The sequence below is a fragment of the Phacochoerus africanus genome, chromosome 3 (genome assembly GCF_016906955.1).
Source record: "Phacochoerus africanus isolate WHEZ1 chromosome 3, ROS_Pafr_v1, whole genome shotgun sequence".
NCBI lineage: Eukaryota > Metazoa > Chordata > Mammalia > Artiodactyla > Suidae > Phacochoerus > Phacochoerus africanus.
The window spans coordinates 41,455,364-41,478,934 of record NC_062546.1 but is presented as its reverse complement, the minus strand read 5'-3'; the positions used below and the strand labels follow the sequence as shown (position 1 = coordinate 41,478,934).

General features: G+C 40.8%; 1 protein-coding gene across 1 annotated transcript in view; it reads left to right on the top strand.

Moving 5' to 3' along the window:
* Positions 1-23,571, top strand: part of SPTLC3 (serine palmitoyltransferase long chain base subunit 3) — a 139,828-nt gene that overhangs the window by 35,063 nt on the left and 81,194 nt on the right. Inside the window, exons 3-5 of the mRNA XM_047771673.1 lie at positions 2,540-2,694; positions 3,293-3,441; positions 22,362-22,486. Coding sequence (XP_047627629.1) covers positions 2,540-2,694; positions 3,293-3,441; positions 22,362-22,486 — 429 coding nt within the window. The remainder of the gene's footprint in view (positions 1-2,539; positions 2,695-3,292; positions 3,442-22,361; positions 22,487-23,571) is intronic.

The following is a 23,571-nucleotide window of genomic DNA, read 5'->3' as shown; positions in this document are numbered from 1 at the left end:
TAGTTTCTGTTTCTTTATATTACATATATAAAACTACTTGGGGAGTTGGTGTCATTGATCAGTGGTAACAAACCCAGTTAGTGACCATGAAGGTGAGGGTTCGATCCCTTGCCTTGTTCAGTGAGTTAAGGATCCAGCATTGCTCTGAGCTGTGCTGTAGGTCGCAGATGCTACTGGATCTGGCATGGCTGTGGCTGTGGCACAGCTCAGCAGCTGCAGCTCCGATTCTATCCTTAGCCTGGGAACTTCCATATGCCGCAGGACATACGGAAGTTTGTCTTTCTCTAAAAAGACAAACAAACAAACAAACAAAACCTGCTTGGGCTAAACCATATTTCATCAGTCTCTTCCTTCACTATTTTTTTCTGGCATCTGTCTTCCTCCATAGCTATTTCGTTGTCTTATTGAAGTGCATGCTCAGTTATTACTGAAAAGACCCGTGGGAGTTAAACTCATGGCTCCTTTCATAAACTGGAATGTTTTTATTTAAATTTCTGACTTGATGGCAGGCTTGGCTGAACATTGGATTTTAAGTTCAAAATAATGTTCCCTCATAGTCTTTTACACCCCTGTCACCTAAGAAAAGTCTGAAACAATCTAATTCTTATTCCCTGTTCTATGAACTGCCTTTCTCCCATCTCTGAAGACTTTTGTGATTCTTCTCTTTATCATTCTGAAATGTAACCAGGACATAGCTTGGTGTAGGTTTTTCCTTATTTGCTCTATTCAGGACCTGACAGACCACTTTAGGGGCCATACCTTTCTTCCTCTCTGGGACTTTCCCCTCATCCTTCTTCTTTATTCCCTCTTCCATCTCACCTCCTCCTTCTCCTTCCTTCAATCTTGCAAATCCTTTTAGAGATGCCAGAGCTTCTGAATCTGTCCTTCATATCTCTTGACTTTTTATTTTTTTCATATATTCTTGTCTCTGTTTTTTCATTATGTCCTGGAAAGATAGTCACCTTACTGTGCTGATTTATTAATTTACTTCTCAGCTCTGTCCATTATGCTTTTGAACTTTTTAATTTTTTTAAAGGATGGATTGTTTTTTGTGTCTTTCTAAACATGTCACCTATATATTTTTGAAATTATTTTTCTGTTTGCTGTATTAAGTATTTTTGTTAAATGTTAGTTCTGCTTATTGTATTTGGTGCCTCTTTATTGTACTAGTTTTCCTGAAATAGTGCTGATGTGTGCTCACTTTTTTTTTTTTTTTGGCTTTTTAGGGCTGAACCCAAGGTATATGGAAGTTCCCAGACTAGAGGTCAGCCTGTGTCATGGCCACAGCAACATGGGATTCAAGCCACATCTGTGACCTACACCACAGCTCACACCAATGCCAGATCCTTAAGCCATTGAGCAAGGCCAGGGATTGAACCTGCATCCTCATGGATGAGGTGGGGTTTGTTACGCTGAGCCACAGTGGGAACTCCTATTTTGTTTTTTAAATATCTGGGTTTTTTTTTTGTCATTTCATAGGACTTTCAGTAGAATCCATACAGGCACTGATCCTGCCACCTTTATTCAATCTCCCTCTAATTTCTTACTAGGAAAATTAAATGTCGCCATCTTTACTTTGTGTTTCTCATACTTCAAAGAACTGTTTATAATATAGTGACCCTGGACTTCCCGTGTGGCTCACAATAATATAATACAATGATCCTATCCAACAAAAAAGAAAACACAGATATATTTTATAATTATTCTGAGCTCAGCCTTGGGTAAAAGAAACAGTTGTTTCTCAAAAGGAAATAATAATATAAAATGAAATATTAGGCGAGAATTGTCAGTGAAGACACAAAAGAAAAACTGTTTGATAATGATTCTTTCTCTCTCTACAAATCCATGATGCTATTTGTTACTGAATGGGAATGTGGTTAAATCAAATAAGAAGGGACATGCTTCTAAATTGGTGGGTTTTTTTTTTTTTTTTTAGCAATGGATATATTGTCTTTACTTCCTTATGAACACCTAGCCCTGCAACAACAGGTGTCCAGCCCTTGAGTTCTCAGTGGTTCACGTGAATCAGAATACATGTTGAGAGATCTTCAGCTTGATTTCTAAGCCCTTAGTCATCTGCCAACAGTTATGCCAACAGAGCCAACCATGCAAGCTCAGTGACCTTTCTAAAAAGATGAGTGGGGTCAAAAAAGTTAAGACCTAATTATCATCCAACCAATTTTTTTTTTCCAAATACACTGCTTTAGGCACAGACGCATTTTGTTACCCTTCAGATAGAGTTCACAGGGATTTATTGTCTCCAGTACTCATTTGGGGACCTGGACCTATATTGTACTGGCTGTCATCTTTGTCACCTTGATTTGCCACATGTTTTACTTCCCCCTTTAAAAAAGTTACCGGGAGCTGGAGGCTCACAGAGTTATTTGTCGACCTCACCTGTCCACCTACCCACAGACCCTTGCTCAAAATATCTCAGGTGGAATATTTTCATAGCTCCTCCAGGTCTTTGAGCATCAGATTGCAAATGAACTACAAAAAGCAAGGGACCAAAGATAAACTTCTACCTCTGTTATAACAGGATTTTGTGCCGCTGTATCAAAACTTTGAGAATTTTTATACACGGAATCTTTACATGAGAATTAGAGACAACTGGAACCGGCCCATCTGCAGTAACCCGGGGGCTCTGTTTGATGTGATGGAGAGGGTGTCAGATGACTACAACTGGACATTTAGGTGAGGCAGCCACCTGGAGGGGCTTGATTGAAAACAAATTCTTTCAAGGAAATTCTAGCATGGGCACCAGATTAGAGATCTGAAAAAAACAAAGCATGGCACAGCTGGTACTCCATCATTTGGCCCTTGGCAAAGCCCTCATGATGTCAGTGGGGAAAGTCAGAGTAATTAAGTTACCATGGGTAGCTCGTTTGTATTGAAATTAAAGAGCAATCTGTGCCAGGAGGTGAGGCTACAGAAGAGTTCTTTTCAGCTTTATCGACAAATTGTAACCTCCTACTTCTTGCTGAAGGAGACACTGATGACCATGGCTCTTTCTCATTTGGAAAATTCTTGCTGAAATTTAAACCAGTGTATCACAAAAGCAAGCACCTAAGGAAAAGCAGGGCTGAGTCATACTCCGTGGTCCTGATACCATTTTCCAATGCTCTGCCCAGCTTTATTATGGGGTTACTCTCCCTCAAGGGCAAATAATTTTGTGATAACAATGCAGAACAATTTGGGCCAAACTGAAGGTCTCTTTGAGAGGCTTTTATGGGACACTAGGATGATGTCACATGAGAAAGCTCTGTATGTTCACCTGTCCTTCTCTCTGCAGGTCTACTGGAAGAATCATTAAAGATGTCATCAACATGGGTTCTTATAACTTCCTTGGCCTGGCAGCTAAGTACGATGAATCCATGAGGACAGTAAAGGATGTTTTAGAGACCTATGGCACAGGTGTGGGCAGCACCAGACAGGAAATGGGTAAGTACCTCTGCAGTTTTTCAATTTTGTCTAGTCAGGTCTCAGATTCCTTCTGGCTACTTCTCAAATCTAGATCATATATAGACTGAGTGCCTTAAAAAGTGGTTACAAAATGCAGAAAGAAAAAAGTATATGATGGTTTCTTGGAAAATTCAAGCGTTATGCTCTTAGAAGGCAATTTTAATTAAGATTTTAATTCTCCAGAATAAGTAAAAATGGGTCCTTCCTGACCACAATATTTAAGTAGAAGCTGTTATGCCTCTTCCATCTGGTCCTTTTCTGGGTCTTTTTTCCCACTTCTCTTTTTTAAAAAAAAAACAATTTTATTGATGTATAATTGCTATTCAAAGAAAAATACTGTACCTGTTTAATGTGTATAATTTGGTGAGTTTGGACATATGCATACACCTGTGAAAACATCACCACAGTTGAGTACTAAACATATCTGTCACCTCAGAAAGTGTCACACTGGGAGAGAGGACAAGATGGCAGAGGAGTAGGGGGATACGCTCACCCTCTCCCACAAACACAACAAAAAAAGCACATCTACAGAATAAATGACTCACACAGAACAGCAACCAATCGCTGGCAGAGGAACCTAAACTCCAATAACGGCAAGATGTTTGTGACATTACTGGGCAGAACGGGAGAAAAGAGGAGAGTGAGAGAAGGTGAATCTGAGCGGGACAGGTGCTCCCGAAAGGGAACTGAGGAGGAGAAAGGGATCCCGCACCCTGGAAAGTCACCTACTTGGGGGAAAGATCAAACGAACCGGAGGAATCTCCAAATGCAGAGAAGAGTGTAGCAGTAAGTTGGAGTACTGAAAAGCTGATCAAGAACCAAACAGACCATCTGAACTACGGGCACAGTCACCAAAAATTGAGATGCCTGGGTGGGGGCTGGGCACCGAGTCCTCGGCTCCAGAGGTTAGTCCCCGGGAAAGGGGCGGGTGACGCCTGGGTGGGGGCTGGGCACCGAGACCTCGAGACCCCGGCTCCAGAGGTTAGTCCCCGAGAACAGGCTGGGGGGGAGGGGTGGAGTGGAGACTGCTTGGGAGACTAGAAAACAAAGCTGTCGCAGAGGAAGGGAGCAATACTCTAGGGGCGGGGAAGTGGAAAGCCGCATCAGAGGGAACATGGGAGAAGAGCCTGGTCTGCGCCCGTGCTGGGGAGGGGAGAGAAGTGGTGGGTCCCCATAGAATACTCCCCACGCCACAGCAAGCTTACAGGCCCGCTAGCTAGCAGAAAGCTGTGCTTCCCAGTGAATCCCCTCCCCCACCCCCACCACCCCCTACGCTCTCGCCGAACCTGGGGCTGCCTGCCATCCGGGAGGGCTGACCTCAACAATTGCCTGTAGCCTACCACCGCAGGGGCTGTCCCTGCACAGGCCTGCTTGCCCTTTGAGGGGCTACACTTCCGCAGAGCAGCACCAAACACCACCAGCCCCCGAGAAAAGGCCTGCAGCCCAGAAAAGCTAGAACAAGCCTAGCCAGGCCATGAATAGATCTACCTAATTCTTGGACGGTTTTTCTGATTTGGGCTGCCCCGGAGAGGAGCTTCTTGGGTTTTCAGTGGCCCTGCTACCCGCCCAAGCCCCCAGGGGGTGCCGAGAACTAGTGGATCAGCTGCATACGACTGCCAGCTCCAGGCAGGACACCCTGCAGCCCAGAAAAGCTGCAACAAGGTTGGCCTAGCCGGGAAAAGATCTCAGATGGTCTTTCTGAGTCGGGTTACCCTGGGGAGGAGCCTCTTGGGTTTCCAGTGGCCCTGCTACCTTCCCAAGCCCCCAGGGGGTGCCGAGACCTAGTGGATCAGCTGCATAGGACTGCCAGCTCCAGGCAGGACCCCCCGCCACCCAGAAAAGCTGCAACAAGCTTGGCCGAGCCGGGAAAAGATCTCAGATGGTCTTTCTGAGTCTGGCTGCCCTGGGGAGGAGCCTCTTCGGTTTTCAGCGGCCCTGCCCGCCCAAGCCCTCAGGGAGTGCCCCACTCCTGCGGAATAGCTGCTCAGCACCACCAGCCCCCTGGAGGAGCCCTTGCAGCTCAGAAAAGCTGCAACAAGCTTGGCCAGACTGTGAAAAGTTCCGCCTACATTCTCAGGCCATCCTTCTGAGTTGGGCTGCCCTAGGGAAGAGCCTCTTAGGTTCTCAGTGACCCAGATAGCTGCTCCAGCCCCCAGGGGGTGCTGCACTCCTGAGGAACAGCTGCCCAACACCGCCAACCCCCTGCAAGAACCCCACAGCCTAAAAACACCAGAGCAAGCTCTGCATGACCAAGTGAAATCTGCTACCATCGTGGTGTGGACCTCCCAGTCCTGTCTGCCCTCAGGAAGTCCTCCTTTGCTTCAAAGAAACACTGTTAGCCCCATCAACACTCCAGAAAAGCCACACTGCCTCAAAAAAGATTGACCAACAACGCCAGCCCTCAGGAAATATTCCACGGCAGTGACAAGGCAAACACTGCCTGATAACGGAGAGTACAACTCCCGCAGGAGAAAGAAAACAACAAGCAAGATGAAGAAGCAGATAAACCACCCCCAGTCAAACCAACAGGAGAACTCACCTAAAACAGTCAACAAGGAAACAGATCTCTGCAGTCTGACAGACCTGGAGTTCAAAAGAGAAATAGTGAAAATACTGAAGGAATTAAGAGAAGATATGAACAGTGATGCAGATACCCTCAGAAAGGAACTAGAAAATATAAGGAGGAGCCAAGAAAAACTAGAACATTCATTTGCAGAGATGCAAACTGAACTAAGGGCGGTAAAAACCAGATTGAATAATGCAGAAGAACGAATCAGTGATATGGAAGATAGAATAATGGAAATCACCCAATCAGGTCAGCAGACAGAAAACCGAATCAAAAAACTGGAAAGCAATATAAGAGACCTATGGGATAACATAAAGCGGGCCATTCTACACATAATAGGAATTCCAGAAGGAGTAGAAAAAGATAAAGGAATGGAAAATATATTTGAAGAAATTATCGCTGGAAACTTCCCAAATCTAAAGGATACTGGGTTCAAGATACAGGAAGCACAGAGGGCCCCAAACAAACTGAACCCAAATAGACCCACAGCAAGACACATCATAATAAAAATGGCAAAAGTTAGTGATAAAGAGAGGATCCTAAAGGCAGCAAGAGAAAAACAGAATGTTTCCTACAAGGGAACCCCCATAAGATTATCAGCTGATTTCTCTACAGAAACACTACAGGCCAGGAGGGAATGGCAAGAGATATTTAAAGTGCTAAAGGGAAAAAATATGCAACCTAGAATACTCTATCCAGCAAGAATAACATTTAAAATAGAAGGGGAAATAAAAATTTTTTTCCAACAAACAAAAACTTAAAGAATATAGCAACACAAAACCCAGGTTAAAGGAAATATTGAAAGGGCTTCTCTAAACCAAAAAGAAAGGAAGGAAAGGGAAGAAAAAAGAAAAGAAAAAAAAAGAAGAAGAAGAACAGGAAGAACTAGAACTGAGGAAACCGCAATCAGAGAGCAGTCATTCAAATAAGCCAGCATACAGATTTAATCATGAACAAGCTTCAAAAAAAATAAAATTAAAAAGAAAAAAATTAAAAAGAGTCATCAAAACCATAAAATGTGGGCAAGGGATGTTAGGAAGTAAATAACCCTTTTTGTTTGTTTGTTTGTATGTTTCTCTTCTTAATTTTAATATAGTAATGAAGTGTTTGAACTTACAGGACCATCAGGCTAAAACACACAATTATGGGAAGGGGTTAGCATACTTAAAAAACAGGGCAACCACAGGCCAAAACCAAATATTGCATTTGCAAAAAGTGAAAAAAAAAATACACTCAAGCAGCTAATAACAGGAGACCATCCAACCAAAAAAAAGAAAGGAAGACTGGAAAACCATAGAATCAACTGGAACACAAGGTTCAAAATGGCAGTAAATAATCATCTATCAATTATCACCTTAAATGTCAATGGACTGAATGCCCCAATCAAAAGACATAGAGTGGCTGAGTGGATAAAAAGGCAAAAACCTTCAATATGCTGCCTACAAGAAACTCACCTTAGGACAAAAGATGCATATAGATTGAAAGTGAAAGGGTGGGGAAAAATATTTCACGCCAATAGACATGACAGAAAAGTAGGAGTTGCAACACTCATATCAGACAAAATAGACTTTAAAACAAAAGACATAAAGAAAGACAAAGAAGGACACTACTTAATGATTAAGGGATCCATCCAAGGAGAGGATGTTACTATCGTCAACATATATGCCTCAAATATAGGAGCACCCAGATACATAAAACAAATATTAACAGACTTAAAGGGAGATATTGATGAGAATACAATCATAGTAGGAGACCTTAATACCCCCCTCACATCAATGGACAGATCCTCTAGACAGAAAACCAATAAAGCAACAGAGATCCTACAGGAAACAATAGAAAAATTAGACTTCATTGATATCTTCAGGACACTACATCCAAAAAAAGCAGAATACACATTCTTCTCAAATGCTCATGGAACATTCTCAAGAATCGACCACATATTGGGACACAAAGCTAACCTCAATAAATTTAGGAGCATAGAAATTATCTCAAGTATCTTCTCTGACCACAATGCCATGAAATTAGAAATCAACCATGGGAAAAGGAAAGAGAAAAAACCTACTACATGGAGACTAAACAACATGCTACTAAAAAACCAATGGGTCAATGAGGAAATCAAGAAGGAAATTAAAAACTACCTTGAAACAAATGATAATGAAGACACAACCGCTCAAAATCTATGGGATGCTGCGAAAGCAGTGCTCAGAGGGAAATTTATAGCAATACAGGCCTTTCTCAAAAAGGAAGAAAGATCCCAAATGGACAACTTAACCCTCCACCTAAATGAATTAGAAAAAGAAGAACAAAAAAGTCCTAAAGTCAGCAGAAGGAAGGAAATTATAAAGATCAAAGAAGAAATCAATAAAATAGAGACTCAAAAAACAATAGAGAAAATTAATAAAACCAAGAGCTGGTTCTTTGAAAAGGTAAACAAAATTGACAAACCCCTGGCCAGACTCACTAAAAAGAGGAGAGAAAGAACCCAAATAAACAAAATTATAAATGAAAAAGGAGAAATCACAACGGATACAGCAGAAATACAAAAAACCATAAGAGAATACTATGAACAAATATACGGCAACAAGTTTGACAATCGGGAAGAAATGGACAATTTTCTAGAATCTTACAGCCTGCCAAAACTGAATCAAGTAGAAACAGAGCAACTGAACAGAACAATCACTAGAAATGAAATTGAAGAGGTCATAAAATCACTCCCTACAAATAAAAGTCCAGGACCAGATGGCTTCACAGGTGAATTTTATCAAACATATAAAGAGGAATTGGTGCCCATCCTCCTTAAACTCTTTCAAAAGGTTGAAGAAGAAGGAATACTCCCAAAGACATTCTATGATGCCACCATCACCCTCATTCCAAAACCAGACAGAGATACCACCAAAAAAGAAAACTATCACCCAATATCATTGATGAATATAGATGCAACAATTCTCAACAAAATCTTAGCCAACCGAATCCAACAACATACCAAAAAAATTATACACCATGACCAGGTTGGGTTCATCCCAGGTTCACAAGGATGCTTCAACATACGCAAATCAATCAGCATCATACACCACATTAACAAAAAGAAAGTCAAAAATCATATGATCATCTCAATAGACGCAGAAAAAGCATTTGACAAAGTCCAACATCCATTCATGATCAAGACTCTCGCCAAAGTGGGTATAGAGGGAACATTCCTGAATATGATCAAAGCCATTTAGGATAAACCCACAGCAAATATAATACTCAATGGGGAAAAACTGAAAGCCTTCTCACTCCAATCTGGAACAAGACAGGGATGCCCACTCTCACCACTGCTCTTCAACATAGTTTTGGAAGTCCTAGCCACAGCAATTAGACAAACGAAAGAAATAAAAGGCATCCATATAGGAAGAGAAGAGATCAAACTGTCACTGTATGCAGATGACATGATACTATACATAGAAAACCCTAAGGACTCAACCCCAAAACTACTTGAACTGATTAATAAATTCAGCAAAGTAGCAGGCTATAAGATGAACATTCAGAAGTCAGTTGCATTTCTGTATACCAGCAATGAAATATTAGAAAAGGAATACAAAAATACGATACCTTTTAAAATTGCACCTCACAAAATCAAATACCTCGGAATACACCTGACCAAGGAGGTAAAGGACCTATATGCCGAGAACTATAAAACTTTAATCAAAGAAATCAAAGAAGATGTAAAGAAATGGAAAGATATTCCATGTTCCTGGATTGGGAAAATCAATATTGTAAAAATGGCCATACTACCCAAAGCAATCTACAGATTCAATGCAATCCCTATCAAATTACCCAGGACATTTTTCACAGAACTAGAACAAACAATCCAAACATTTATATGGAACCACAAAAGACCCAGAATCGCCAAAGCAATCCTGAGAAACAAAAACCAAGCAGGAGGCATAACTCTCCCAGACTTCAAGAAATACTACAAAGCCACAGTCATCAAAACAGTGTGGTACTGGTATCAAAACAGACAGACAGACCAATGGAACAGAATAGAGAATCCGGAAATAAACCCTGACACCTATGGTCAATTAATCTTTGACAAGGGAGGCAAGAACATCAAATGGGAAAAAGAAAGTCTTTTCAGCAAGTATTGCTGGGAAACCTGGACAGCTGCATGCAAAGCAATGAAACTAGAACACACTCTCACACCATGCACAAAAATAAACTCCAAATGGCTGAAAGACTTAAATATAAGACAGGACACCATCAAACTCCTAGAAGAAAACATAGGCAAAACACTCTCTGACATCAACATCATGAATATTTTCTCAGGTCAGTCTCCCAAAGCAATAGAAATTAGAGGAGAAATAAACCCATGGGACCTCATCAAACTGAAAAGCTTTTGCACAGCAAAGGAAACCCAAAAGAAAACAAAAAGACAACTTGCAGAATGGGAGAAAATAGTTTCAAATGATGCAACCGACAAGGGCTTAATCTCTAGAATATATAAACAACTTATACAACCCAACAGCAAAAAAGCCAATCAATCAATGGAAAAATGGGCAAAAAGACCTGAATAGACATTTCTCCAAAGAAGATATACAGATGGCCAGCAAACACATGAAAAAATGCTCAACATGGCTGGTTATAAGAGAAATGCAAATAAAAACTACCATGAGATATCACCTCACACCAGTCAGAATGGCCATCATTAATAAATCCACAAATAACAAGTGCTGGAGGGGCTGTGGAGAAAAGGGAACCTTCCTGCACTGTTGGTGGGAATGTAAACTGGTACAGCCACTATGGAGAACAGTTTGGAGATACCTTAGAAATCTATCCATAGAACTTCCATATGACCCCACAATCCCACTCTTGGGCATCTATCCGGACAAAACTCTACTTAAAAGAGACACATGCACCCGCATGTTCATTGCAGCACTCTTCACAATAGCCAGGACATGGAAACAACCCAAATGTCCATCAACAGATGATTGGATTCGGAAGATGTGGTATATATACACAATGGAATACTACTCAGCCATAACAAAGAATGACATCATGCCATTTGCAGCAACATGGATGGAGCTAGAGAATCGCATACTGAGTGAGATGAGCCAGAAAGACAAAGACAAATACCATATGATATCACTTATAACTGGAATCTAATATCCAGCACAAATGAACATCTCCTCAGAAAAGAAACTCATGGACTTGGAGAAGAGACTTGTGGCTGCCTGATGGGAGGGGGAGGGAGTGGGAGGGATCGGGAGCTTGGGTTTATCAGACACAACTTAGAATAGATTTACAAGGAGATCCTGCTGAATAGCATTGAGAACTTTGTCTAGATACTCATGTTGCAACAGAAGAAAGGGTGGGGGAAAAAAATGTAATTGTAATGTATACATGTAAGGATAACCTGACCTCCTTGCTGTACAGTGGGAAAATAAAAAAATTATATAAAAAAATAATAATAATAATAAAAAGAATTCTAAAAAAAAGAAAGTGTCACACTGTCCTCCCTTTTTTGTGATAAGAATGCTTACCATGAGATCTACCTACTCCCCCCCCCATTTTGCTGAAATAAATTTTATTTTATTCTTATTTATTGAAGTATACTTGACATATAATATTACATTAGTTTCAGGCATACACCTAATAATTCTGTATTTAGATATTTACCCTTTTAATGAATTTTTCAAGTGCACAATACAGTATTGTTAACTATAGACACTGTGTGGGAAGGCAAGTCTCTAGAACTTATTCATCCTGCATCATGGAAGCTTCGCACCCATTGAACAACAACCTTTCATTTGGATTTGGCTCTTTCTCTCATTTTATTTTTATTATCTATCTATCTATTTATTTATTTTGGCTTAGCCTGTGGCATGTAGAAGTCCCAGGGCCAGGGATCAAACCCGCACCACAGTGGTGACAATGCCAGATCCTTAACCCTCTAGGCCACCAGGGAACTCCTCTCCCACTTTTCTTAATAACGTCCATCATTGATTTTGCTTTTGAGCTTGTATATTGCCCATGAACTTGAGCTTCATAAAAGGAGTGAGTTGTGTTAACTGTTGTGTTGAATCAGTGAATGAGAAGGGTGGAACAGAATGCCTATTTATTTTAGCTGAAACATTTCCTCTTATTCAGGAGAGTAAAGTCTGTGAAGAGGACACATCTGCTCCTCCCATTTCAGGGAAAAGGAGCAGAGCAAGCTTGTTCCCATAGAGCACTTTGTGCTTCCTGGACTGTTTTCTTCCCATGTATCATCTCACTTATTCCTCACAAAACCCTGTGCCGTAGCAGGCAGCCCCAATGATGGTCTTTTCATCTTCTAGAGGAGGAAATGAAGATCACAGTGATTAAGGAATGTGCTCATGGTGGCCAGTGACCCATCCTAACACCCAGTCTAATTCTGCTTTTCTACTAAGCAGTTTTCCATCCAGGATAATACATGTGAGGCTCACCAAGTCAGTTTTAGGCCAGTCTAGGAATCCAAGGTACATCTGCTAAAGATGGAGTTACCATGAATGAAAATTGAGCCACAGGCCCCTCTTAGATAACCAGTTGGCAGAAGGGCTTTAAAAACATGTAATTATTCAGACTTGTGCAATAAATAACAATTCAAATGGAAGTTACTTTTAAAATCCACATAGGAGTTCCTGTCGTGGTGCAGTGGTTAACGAACCCGACTAGGAACCATGAGGTTGCGGGTTCGATCCCTGGCCTTGCTCAGTGGGTTAACGATCCGGCGTTTCCATGAGCTGTGGTGTAGGTTGCAGACGCGGCTCAGATCCAGCGTTGCTGCTGTGGCTCTGGCGTAGGGCGGTGGCTACAGCTCCGATTGGACCCCTAGCCTGGGAACCTCCATATGTCGCGAGAGCGGCCCAAGAAAATGGCAAAAAAGACACAAAAAAAATAAAATCCACATAGCCCGTAAATACATAGCTAAAATTCCAGAGGGTGTAAAAGTTGCCCAGGTTTCTTAGGAAAGACACTGTAGCTCCTTTTTTTTTTTTTTCCTTTTTAGGGCCACACTCGTGGCATATGGAGGTTCCCAGGCTAGGGTTTGAATAGTAGCTGTAGCTGACAGCCTACGCCACAGCAACAGGGGATCCAAGCCACTCTGACCTACACCAGAGCTCATGCAACACTGAGTGAGGCCAGGGATCGAACCTGCATCCTCATGGATACTAGTTGGATTCATTTCCACTGTGCCATGACAGGAACTTCCTGTATCTTTATTTTAAGGCATGAGACCTGGAGAAATGAGCAGGGAGCAAAAGAAAGAGAAGAAAAGCTGTCTGACCCCCAGGGCCCCATTAGGGGATGGGGAGGAGACTGGAAAGTTACCCCTATCATCAGAGACATGGAGTCAGTAACTCTTGGGGAGGTTGCCTCTGGTGCTGGTGGCACCGAATACCAGGACTGTCAATCAGGAAACACATTCCTAAGATGATGACCCCCACCTCACTGAGAACAATCCCCAGTCACAGCCATGAGAACCTGAAGGAGACAGGTTGACACAGGTGATGATTTGTCTTCAGTGAAGACAGATAAGGGAGACTGGTCCCCGATTCTGCAGACTTGACAAACCTAGAGAAACCAGGCAGAGATGGAAAATCTGGTTTGGACAACCTGCAGCCTACATTCTTTCTCCACCTACTTACTCATCTTTCTGAGTCGCTGGGCTTTTAAAACTTACTTGCTTCATTGAACTCTCCAGCTCAAGCTCTAGGAAGATGTTAACAGTTTTTCAAGGAAACATCAAGAGAGCAAAATAAAAGCCATCCACATTAATGTTAGGCAACTAGAAGAACCGAAAACAAGAATATAAGCAGACAGGAGTTCCCGTCGTGGCGCAGTGGTTAACGAATCCAACTAGGAAACATGATGTTGCGGGTTCGATCCCTGGCCTTGCTCAGTGGGTTGAGGATCTGGCGTTGCCGTGAGCTGTGGTGTAGGTCGCAGACGAGGCTCGGATCCCGCGTTGCTGTGGCTCTGGTGTAGGCCGGTGGCTATGGCTCCGATTCAACCCCTAGCCTGGGAATCTCCATGTGCCGCAGGAGCGGCCCTTGAAAAGGCAAAAAAAAAAAAAAAAAGAAAAAAAAAGAATATAAGCAGTCAAAGAAAAAAAGAATAAACAGGGTACATTTGAATTCTTCAAGGTAAATAGTAACCTGAATGTAGCAGATAAGAATTGGTAACATAGTTGGGTTTTTGTTTATTTGTTTGTTTTGTTTGTTTGTTGCTTTTTAGGGCCACACCCATGGCACATGGAAGTTCCCAGGCTAGGGGTTGAATTGGAGGTACAGCTGCCAGCCTGTGCCACAGCCACAGCAACACAGGATCCGAGCCGGGTCTGTGACCTGTACCACAGCTCACAGCAATACCATATCCCCTGTCCACTGAACGAGATCAGGGATGGAACCTGCATTCTGGATACTAGTTGGATTTATTTCTACTGCACCACACAACTGGGAACTCCAAGAATTGGTAACATGGTTTTGAAAGCCGTTTATTTCAAGGACTATAAGTAACAGTTGGAAAGCATATTGGATATAATCTTAAAAAAATGTTTCATAGGGCCAATGGACTAACAGTGAAAATTTGGAAACATAGAGGCTTAAGAATTTATAGCTTTTTGAGAAACGACAAGTAAACTTTTAGGAACAGTTTCATCACTTAAGAGTACTTCTCAGAGCTTTTAAAAATAGTTACTGGAGTTCCCGTTGCAGCACAGCTGAAATGAATCTGACTAGGAACCATAAGGTGGAGGGTTCAATCCCTGGCCTTGCTCAGTGGGTTAAGGATCCGGTGTTGCCGTGAGCTGTGGTGTAGGTTGCAGATGTGGCTCAGATCTGGCGTTGCTGGTGCTCTGGCGTAGGCCGGTAGCAACAGCTCCGATTGGACCCCTAACCTGGGAACCTCCATATGCCGTCGGTGCAGCCCTAAAAAAAAAAAAAAAAAAAAAAAAAAAAAGACAAAAAAAATACTTACTAATGGGAGTTCCCTGATGGCTCAGTGGTTTAAGGATCTGGCATTGTCACTGCTGTGGCTCTGGTTATTGTTGCGGTATGCATTTGATCCCTGGCCTGGGAATTTCCCTATGCCTCAGGCACAGCCAAAAAGAAGTTACTAGTCTTCGAAGGGGAGAAGAACACAAAAACCATACTAAAAATAGAAAAATTGAACAAAAAAGAAATCAAAAGGAAGTATTTAAAATATAGTAAAAGGATAGAGTCACATATAATTTTTTTAGCACTTCTTTATCTTTTTTTTTTTTTTTGGCTATACCCAAGGCATATGAAAGTTCCTGGGTCAGGTATTGAACGCCACCACAGCAGCAACCCAGCCACACCAGTGACAGCAGGATCCTTAAAGAATATATTGAAGTTTCCTGCCATAGCAGCAGTGAGTTAAGAATCTGACCGCAGATGTTCGGGTCACTGAGAAACTGTGGGTGAAGTCCCTGGCCCAGTGCAGTGGGTTTAAGGATGCAGTGTTGCCATGGCTACAGTGTAGGTGGCAACTGTGGCTCAGATCTAATCCCTGGCCTGGGAACCTCCATATGCTGCAGGTGCAGCTATAAAATAGAAAAGTAAATAAACAAATGACCCAAAAGTGTGGTGCAAACAAAAACAGAAAGGAAAGCAGAGGTTAATCTTAATCCATGAATCATTAAGCATAAGAAGAGATTCACCTTATAAAAATTATGTAGAGAGCCTGTAATAAAGATTGAGGCAACCCCTAGCACTTCTGTGGATCAAGTAACACAGCTAAGACATCTATGTCTGTTTATTTTTCTATATAGACTGGAGATTAGTAGGATAATGAATTATTGGAGGCCTTGAAAATCATGTGGGTCAGCTTAATATTCCTGATTAAAAATAAAAGTGAGAAAAATAAAAAATGAAATAGTGATAGGAGACTAATAAAGTACCTCCCAGAAATACACAGTGAAATATTTAGGGGTGAAGGGTACATCATGATTGCACTTTATTAAGTAGTTCAGAAAAAATTACATATAATTGTATATGATTTTTATGATACCATGTATATTATTAAAATCATATATAATTGTATATAATCACATATATTATATATAATTATATATGTGTGTATACATATATGTAGAGAGAGAGGTGTTTTTTCTTTTTCTTTCTTTTTTTTTATGGTCACACCATATGGAAGTTCCTGGGCCAGGGACTGAATCTGAGCCAGAGCTGTGACCTAAATGTACTGAATGGAATTATAGGAAAATGTGCTATAAGATGAAAAGAAAAAGCCTTCCTAAACATAATTAATCAATGCCTGATCCTTAACCTGCTGTGCCAGGCGGGGATCCAACCTAAGCCTCCACAACCACCAGAGCTGCACTAAAATGATAACATTTGGGGAACCTGAGTGAAAGGTATTTGGGGATTCTTGGTACTATTCTTGCAACCTTTCTATAGGTCTAAAATTACATCAGACTAAAATGTCTTAAAAAAAGAGAGAGAATCTCATTGCTAATCCATTCCAAAGGCAATAGTCTGCATCTATTAACCCCAAGCTCACAATCCATCCCACTCCCTCCCCCTCCCCCTTGGCAACCACAAGTCTATTTTCAAAGTCCACGATTTTCTTTTCTGTGGAAAGGTTCATTTGTGTCATATATTAGATTCCAGATATAAGTGATATCATATGGTGTTTGTCTTTCTCTTTCTGACTTACTTCACTCAGTATGAGAGTCTCTCGTTCCATCCATGTTGCTGCAAATGGCATTATTTTGTTCTTTTTAATGGCTTAGCAGTATTCCACTGTGTATATATACCACATCTTCCTAATCCAATCATCTGTCAATGGACGTTTGGGTTGTTTCCGTGTCTTGGCTATTGTGAATAGTGCTGCGATATGTCTAGTTACTTATGATGGAGCATGATAATGTGAGAAAAAAGAATCTATAATGTATGTGTAACTGGGTCACCATGCTGTACAGTAGAAAAAAAGTAATAATGTATTGGGGAAATAGAAATAAATAAATAAATAAAATCGAGAGAAGAGTGCAACATGAACTATGAACATGTGGGCAGAGGTGAGTACAGGTCATTGTTTGGTCCATTTAAAAATTGGGGGTTAACAGGAGTCCCCGTCATGGCTCAGTGGTTAACGAACCCAACTAGGAACCATGATGTTGCAGGTTCGATCCCTGGCCTTGCTTAGTGGGTTAAGGATCTGGTGTTGCCGTGAGCTGTGGTGTAGGTTGCAGACACAGCTCAGGTCTGGCGTTGCTGTGGCTGTGGCCCTAAAAAGCAAAAATAAATAAATAAATAAAATTAAAATTGGGGGTTAACAGATGCAAATGATTGCCTTTGGAATGGATAAGCATTGAGATCCTGCTGTATAGTACTGGGAACTACGTCTGGTCACTTATGATGGAACATGATAATGTGAGAAAAAGAATGTATATATGTATGTGTGACTTGGTCACCTTGCTGTACAGTAGAAAATTGATAGAACACTGTAAACCAGCTATAATGGAAAAAATAAAAATCATTTAAAAATAAAAAATAAATAAAATAAAAGTTCTTCTCCTATCAAGATTGTCTGTGACAGGAAAGCTCATCATAACTATAAATCCATGCCTCACTGAAGGTTTTTATTTTGGATCAGAGTCTAATTATCTATTCATGTTTTAAATTGCCAAGAGGTGGTAAATGATTGGCTAAAACTAAAGGCCTGGGAAGGTGGGCAAATAAAAGTTATTTCTATTATTTTACTGGACTCAGTCAGGATGGGAAATCTCTTAACCCAGCAGCAATAGCCTACATTCAGTGTGACAGTGTGTTCCAGACCCATTTCAGACACCACATCTAGCTTCTAGAATTTTCTTTGAATGTTTCACAGGAAGACACTCAAGAAGCTTCATAGCTCCATGACTCTGACCAGACTGGACACAGGCAGAATAAGCAGGAGGGCAGGGTATGCTAAGAGCTTTTGGATGAAGGGCTAAAAATCCTTTAAATGGAAGGGTTGATGCCAGTTTTAACACAGGAATCACCAATCCCAGCAAAGTGGCTCAGAAGTGGGCTGAGAGCCATGACACAGTGGGAATGGCCAGATGAGACCAGCTGGCAGGTTGCCACCATAAATGTCAGCCTATTCCTAAGTTGAGTCTAAGGAACAATCGACAAACAGGATATTCTGGATGAAGGGTGACTACAGTCAAAGTTTGGAAAATAGTCTTAACATGTGCTGAGCAGGGGAGGAACTGGCAGTTGGGAAACGGGCTTATTAATAACACCGATACTCTTTACTACTAATCGGTATCAATGTGAAGGCCAGGAGGATTTCTGTTCTGACTTAAAAAGTATGAGCCGGTCTATATCTTAAACAATCAGCTGAAATGCGCAGTTCATAAACATAGTATTGCTGCTTTTTCCTGAATCTGATTTATTGATTTGATTTATGGTGGTTTAACCCGATGCTTGGCACATGAAAATACTGCAAAGAGATGGCCAGAGGATACACCTAGCTTGTACTTATCCTTTTATTCACAGAGTAGGTTTTCAGTATCCCACTGGATAATGAAACCTTTGGGATAAGAGCAAATGTCAGTATATGCACAATATCACAACTTGGAGAGCCACTGCCACCAGCCTATGTTACTGATTTAACATTGTAGAGAGAAATAGAAATAAAAATTATTGTGGATTGATGCATACCTTCGGCCAGGACTATAGCTATGCCTTCTTGGGATTACAAAATACCTATATTTATACACCAACAAGGAAATGTTGACTATCATTTCTAGAACCACTCAAGTACTCAGACCACCAACTGCAACTTAACATGATTCAGGCATCTCAGTTCACTGGGGGTATGGCCTGAATATTGGTGGAAACAAGCTAGTTAAATTTCTAGTGACTGTTTTGTTTCCCCAAGTTCCATCTATATGTTTATTTCTTGAATTCAAGGAGCAGGAGGAGGAGAGCAAAATTAATATGAAGGAGCCATAATTATTTACTTTTCCTTGAAAACCTCACCCTATTACAGAGAATCCCAGGCTAACTTTGAGAGTGTGGCTTCCTAGAGTAGAAAATGTTCAGCCCACTGCTGTGGCATGGGTTCGATCCCTGGCCCTAGGACTTCCACATGCTGTGTGTCACAGTCACGTCCAAAAAAAGAAAAGAAAAGAAAAAAAGAGAAAAGAAAAGAAAATGTCTAGCCCATCCTGGGAATCTGGCTAAATATGTTGATGAAATATGAACTAAGAGCTCTAAACAGAGAAATTCTATGATCATGGGGGTTGGGTGTGGGCACTGTTACTTTCCAGAAATCAAGGGAAAGCCCCTAGATGCAAAACCACTTGTAACTACAACTCAGCTATGAGACATTTGGTCATAGAAATTGATCTACTTGAAAACTACTTTATTAAACCTTTGACCACTGGAAATCCAGAAGAAGGCTGGTTTCTGGAAACCTACTATGGTCCCCTGCATTTCCTCCCTTCTCCTTCCCTTTAAGTCAAGCTAATGAAAGAGACCTCCCAGATGGCAATTTCTCAGGCAATTCTTAGACACACCCACTTCTCATTAGTTGATTGGCTATTTGATCATTTACAACACATCCCATATCACCCTAAAGAATGCCAGCGATGCAACTGCTCTAGATAAGCCTCTGGAATGGCAGATTTGGGAAAGATGTAGGTGTCGGAAGAGATCATGGAGATTCATCATGAACTTCTACTCATGCACATGCTTCTGGGAGACTGAGCTAGGACGTAGTTGTCCCCTGACCTCTGAGCTGGAAAGGCTCATGGGGAAAGATAATTAATTCTAATTTGAGAAAAAATTCCACCAGCCATCAGTTGTGACCTCTTAGGAAGGGCAAAGTTGGCCATCAAATGTCCTCTTTAATGCAGAATAAAATTTTGAACTCACCATTCAATGCCTTCTAAAGTGTAATCCCTCACCATTTTAGCCCAATAAGCAAACTATTTTACCAATTTAAATAAAATTCTGATATCATACTCTGTGTAGTAAAACATTTTGATTAAAAGAAGCATGTTTAGGAGTTCCCTTTGTGGCTCAGTGGTTAATGAATCTGACTAGCATCCATGAGGATGCAGGTTCAATCCCTGGCCTTGCTCAGTGGGCTAAGGATCCAGTGTTGCCATGAGCTGTGGTGTGGGTTGCAGACATGGCTCGGATCCTGCATTGCTGTGGCTGTGGCGTAGGTGGGCAGCTACAGCTCCGATTGGACCCGGAGCCTGGGAACTCCATATGCTGCGGGTGCGACCCTAAAAGGCAAAATAAATAAATAAATAAATAAATAAATAAATAAATAAGCATGTTTATAACTGTCCTGAATATGCTAACAATATTCCTCTAACTTAAATCAGAGTTAAATCTGCTCTTAACAGTCTATAGATGCAAATTACAGCATCTTTCCACTTGTACATTTTTCTATTCTGTTAAGTGTATCATCTGGAGCAATAAAAATGTAATTGAAGACAGGTGTAATTAAAATTTTTCTATTAGCCACATTTTAAGAAGTTAAAAAAAAACTCAGGTAATCTTAATTCCATAATACATTTAATTTGATCAAATATATACAAAGTATTATCTTTTAAACATGTAATCATTATAGAAACAATGAACTACACTACATTATTTTTTTTGGCCATACCCATGGTATGGGGAAGTTCCCAGACCAGGGATCGAACATAAGCTACAGCTGTAGTCAGAGCCACAGCAGTGACAACACCAGATCCTTAAGCCACGAGCCACGAAGCAACTCCTATACTACATTATTTTTTGTTATTTTGTACTGTCTTCTGAAAATGGTGTAATTTTACCCTTAGAGCCCATGTTAATTCAGACACCAAATTTTCATTGGTTAAAATGAAGTAAGTGGAAAATAATCCTACCAAAACAGTAAGATTGTGTTTAGTAGAGAATATTTTACACTGCTTGTTTTAACATTTAAATTCACCACAATTAAATAAAGTTTAAAACTAAATTGCTCTGTTGCAGGCACCATATGTTGTTGCTAGCTGCCATATAGGACAATATAGATCTAGAGGTTAGAGAGATGATAAACATAAAACTATGGGGAGCATTAACATTAACACTCCGTAAAGCATGAGGAATCACGTATAAGGAGGCCTCGGAGAGTAAGCATAGAAAGGCAGGAGAGTTGTAAAAATATGAACTTTGGAGTTAGACGATTATCTCAGTTGCTTTTTATCTGACCTCTTCACACTTCAGTTTTCTTATCTGAAAAGTAATAATACCTGCATTATTGGGCCCTTAAAATTAAATGAGGTAACCTAAATATTGGACTTTAAAACCTAGCACATTCCAAAAGCTCAATAAATTAGAGCTAGATGCATAACTATCTATGGGAGTCATGAGGTTTTTTTTGCATTTAAGTGTGGGGAGCTTCTGAGGGAGTTACAATTTAATTCATTATTCCCAGGAAGTAGGGTGGGAGGAAGGAGGAACTGTGCTATTTTGTAAATTTTATTACATCATAAAGTTTATGTATAGAAATTTGCACCAATCATAACTATGTAGTTTAGTGGATGTTCACAAAGCAAACATACCCACAAAACCAGCACCCAGATCTAGAAACAAACATTTAGAGCATCTCAAAATTCTCTCCATGCTCCTAACAATAGAAACCACTTTCCTGGCTTCTAACACTGTAGGTGCATTTTGTCTACTTGTAAACTTCACGTAAATGGACTCCTACAGCCTGTATGAGTGTATATATATATATATATATATATATATATATATATATATATCTGGCTTTTTTCACTCAACCCCATATGTGTGAGATTTTCCATGCTGTTGTGTGTAACATTAGTTTGTTTTTCTTTTTTCTTTTTTTCTTTTTACAACCACACCTGTGGCATATGGAAGTTTCCAGGCTAGGGGTGGAAATGGAGCTGTGGCTCTGGTCTACACTACAGCCATGGCAACACGAAATACGAGCTGCATCTGCGAACTGCATTGCAGCTTGTGGCAATGCCAGACCCTTAACCCACTGAGTGAGGCCAGGATCGAACTTGCGTCCTTATGGATACTATGTCAGGTTCTTAACCTGCTGAGCCACTACAGGAACTCCCTAGTTTGTTTTTCTTGTTGCTATGTTGAATTCTACTATATAAATGCCCTCCATGATGTATTTATCCACTCTACAGTATATGGGTATTTGGGTTGATTCTAGATTGGGGCTGCAGCTAATAGACCTGGCACATACACCCTTGTACATGTCTTTTGGTGATGGGCAAGTACTGGAATTTGAGTTTTCAATCTTGAACTTGTAAGAAGGAGACTCACCCATCCTATCATTTCATGTGCAGGAACCTTGGATAAACATAAAGAATTGGAGGACCTTGTGGCCAAGTTCCTGAATGTAGAAGCTGCTATGGTCTTTGGGATGGGATTTGCAACCAACTCAATGAATATCCCTGCTCTTGTTGGAAAGGTGAGACTTTATTAACATAATTGTCTTCTTCTATGTTATTCCTAAGAAATTTAACTCTGAGCAGGTCCTTTACTATAAGTTTGAGAAGATTCTTTTATTAGGAAAAGTTGATTGGATACCCATGTACCAGCTGAATCCAGCGAATCTATTCATTGTGATATTCTGTTTATAGAATTGCAGCCCTTGATGTAAGTCAAAATCTATCTTCAGTGACAGTTTAGCAAAATCAATTAAATTTTAATTTCCCAAGTCACCACGTTCAACATAGCAAATGCTTCCTAAGCATTTGTTTTGATGAAACATTTTGCTCCTGACATTCATTCATTTAGTCATTCAATAAGTCACTCATTGAGAATCTACTATGTCCTCATATGAGGCAAGACACAGGGCATACAAAGATGAACAAGACCTTTGCCCTGTAAATTCACACAGTTTACAGCCTAGTGCAAGAAACAACACACCAAATAACATACGATGAATACCACAAAAAAAGGTATGCTTGTAAACGGGGAAGGACAAAAGAGTTGTCCTCTAACTCTTCTTGGGAAAGGCTGTGATGCCTGTGCAAAGTTAAGTGACATGAGAACAGAATCTGTTAATTATCTCTTTAGATAAGTAAGTTATTTCCTTAAGACAAGGAAGAGGGAGCGGCTTGTATAAAGCACTGGGTGTGGAGCATTAGAACACCTGCAGAGTGGATGAAGAAGAGACCAGAAACAAAGGCAGGTACCAAACTGTAAAGAGCCTCATAGTGGAAATCATGCTAGAGTTTGAAATTCTTCCCAGAGAAAAAAATGGAGAGTTGGTGGGTTCATTTTAAGTAAGCAAGTGCCATAATCAGATTATGTTTTTTTGTTTGTTTGTTTTTTCGTCTTTTTTAGGGCCACTTCCGCGGTATATGGAGGTTCCCAGGCTAGGGGTCCAATGGGAGCTGTAGCCGCCAGCCTATGCCGTAGCCACAGCAACGCCAGATCTGAGCCGCGTCTGCAACCTACACCACAGCTCAGGACAACACCGGATCATTGGCCCACTGAGCAAGGCCAGGGATCGAACCCATAATCTCATGGTTCCTAGTCGGATTCGTT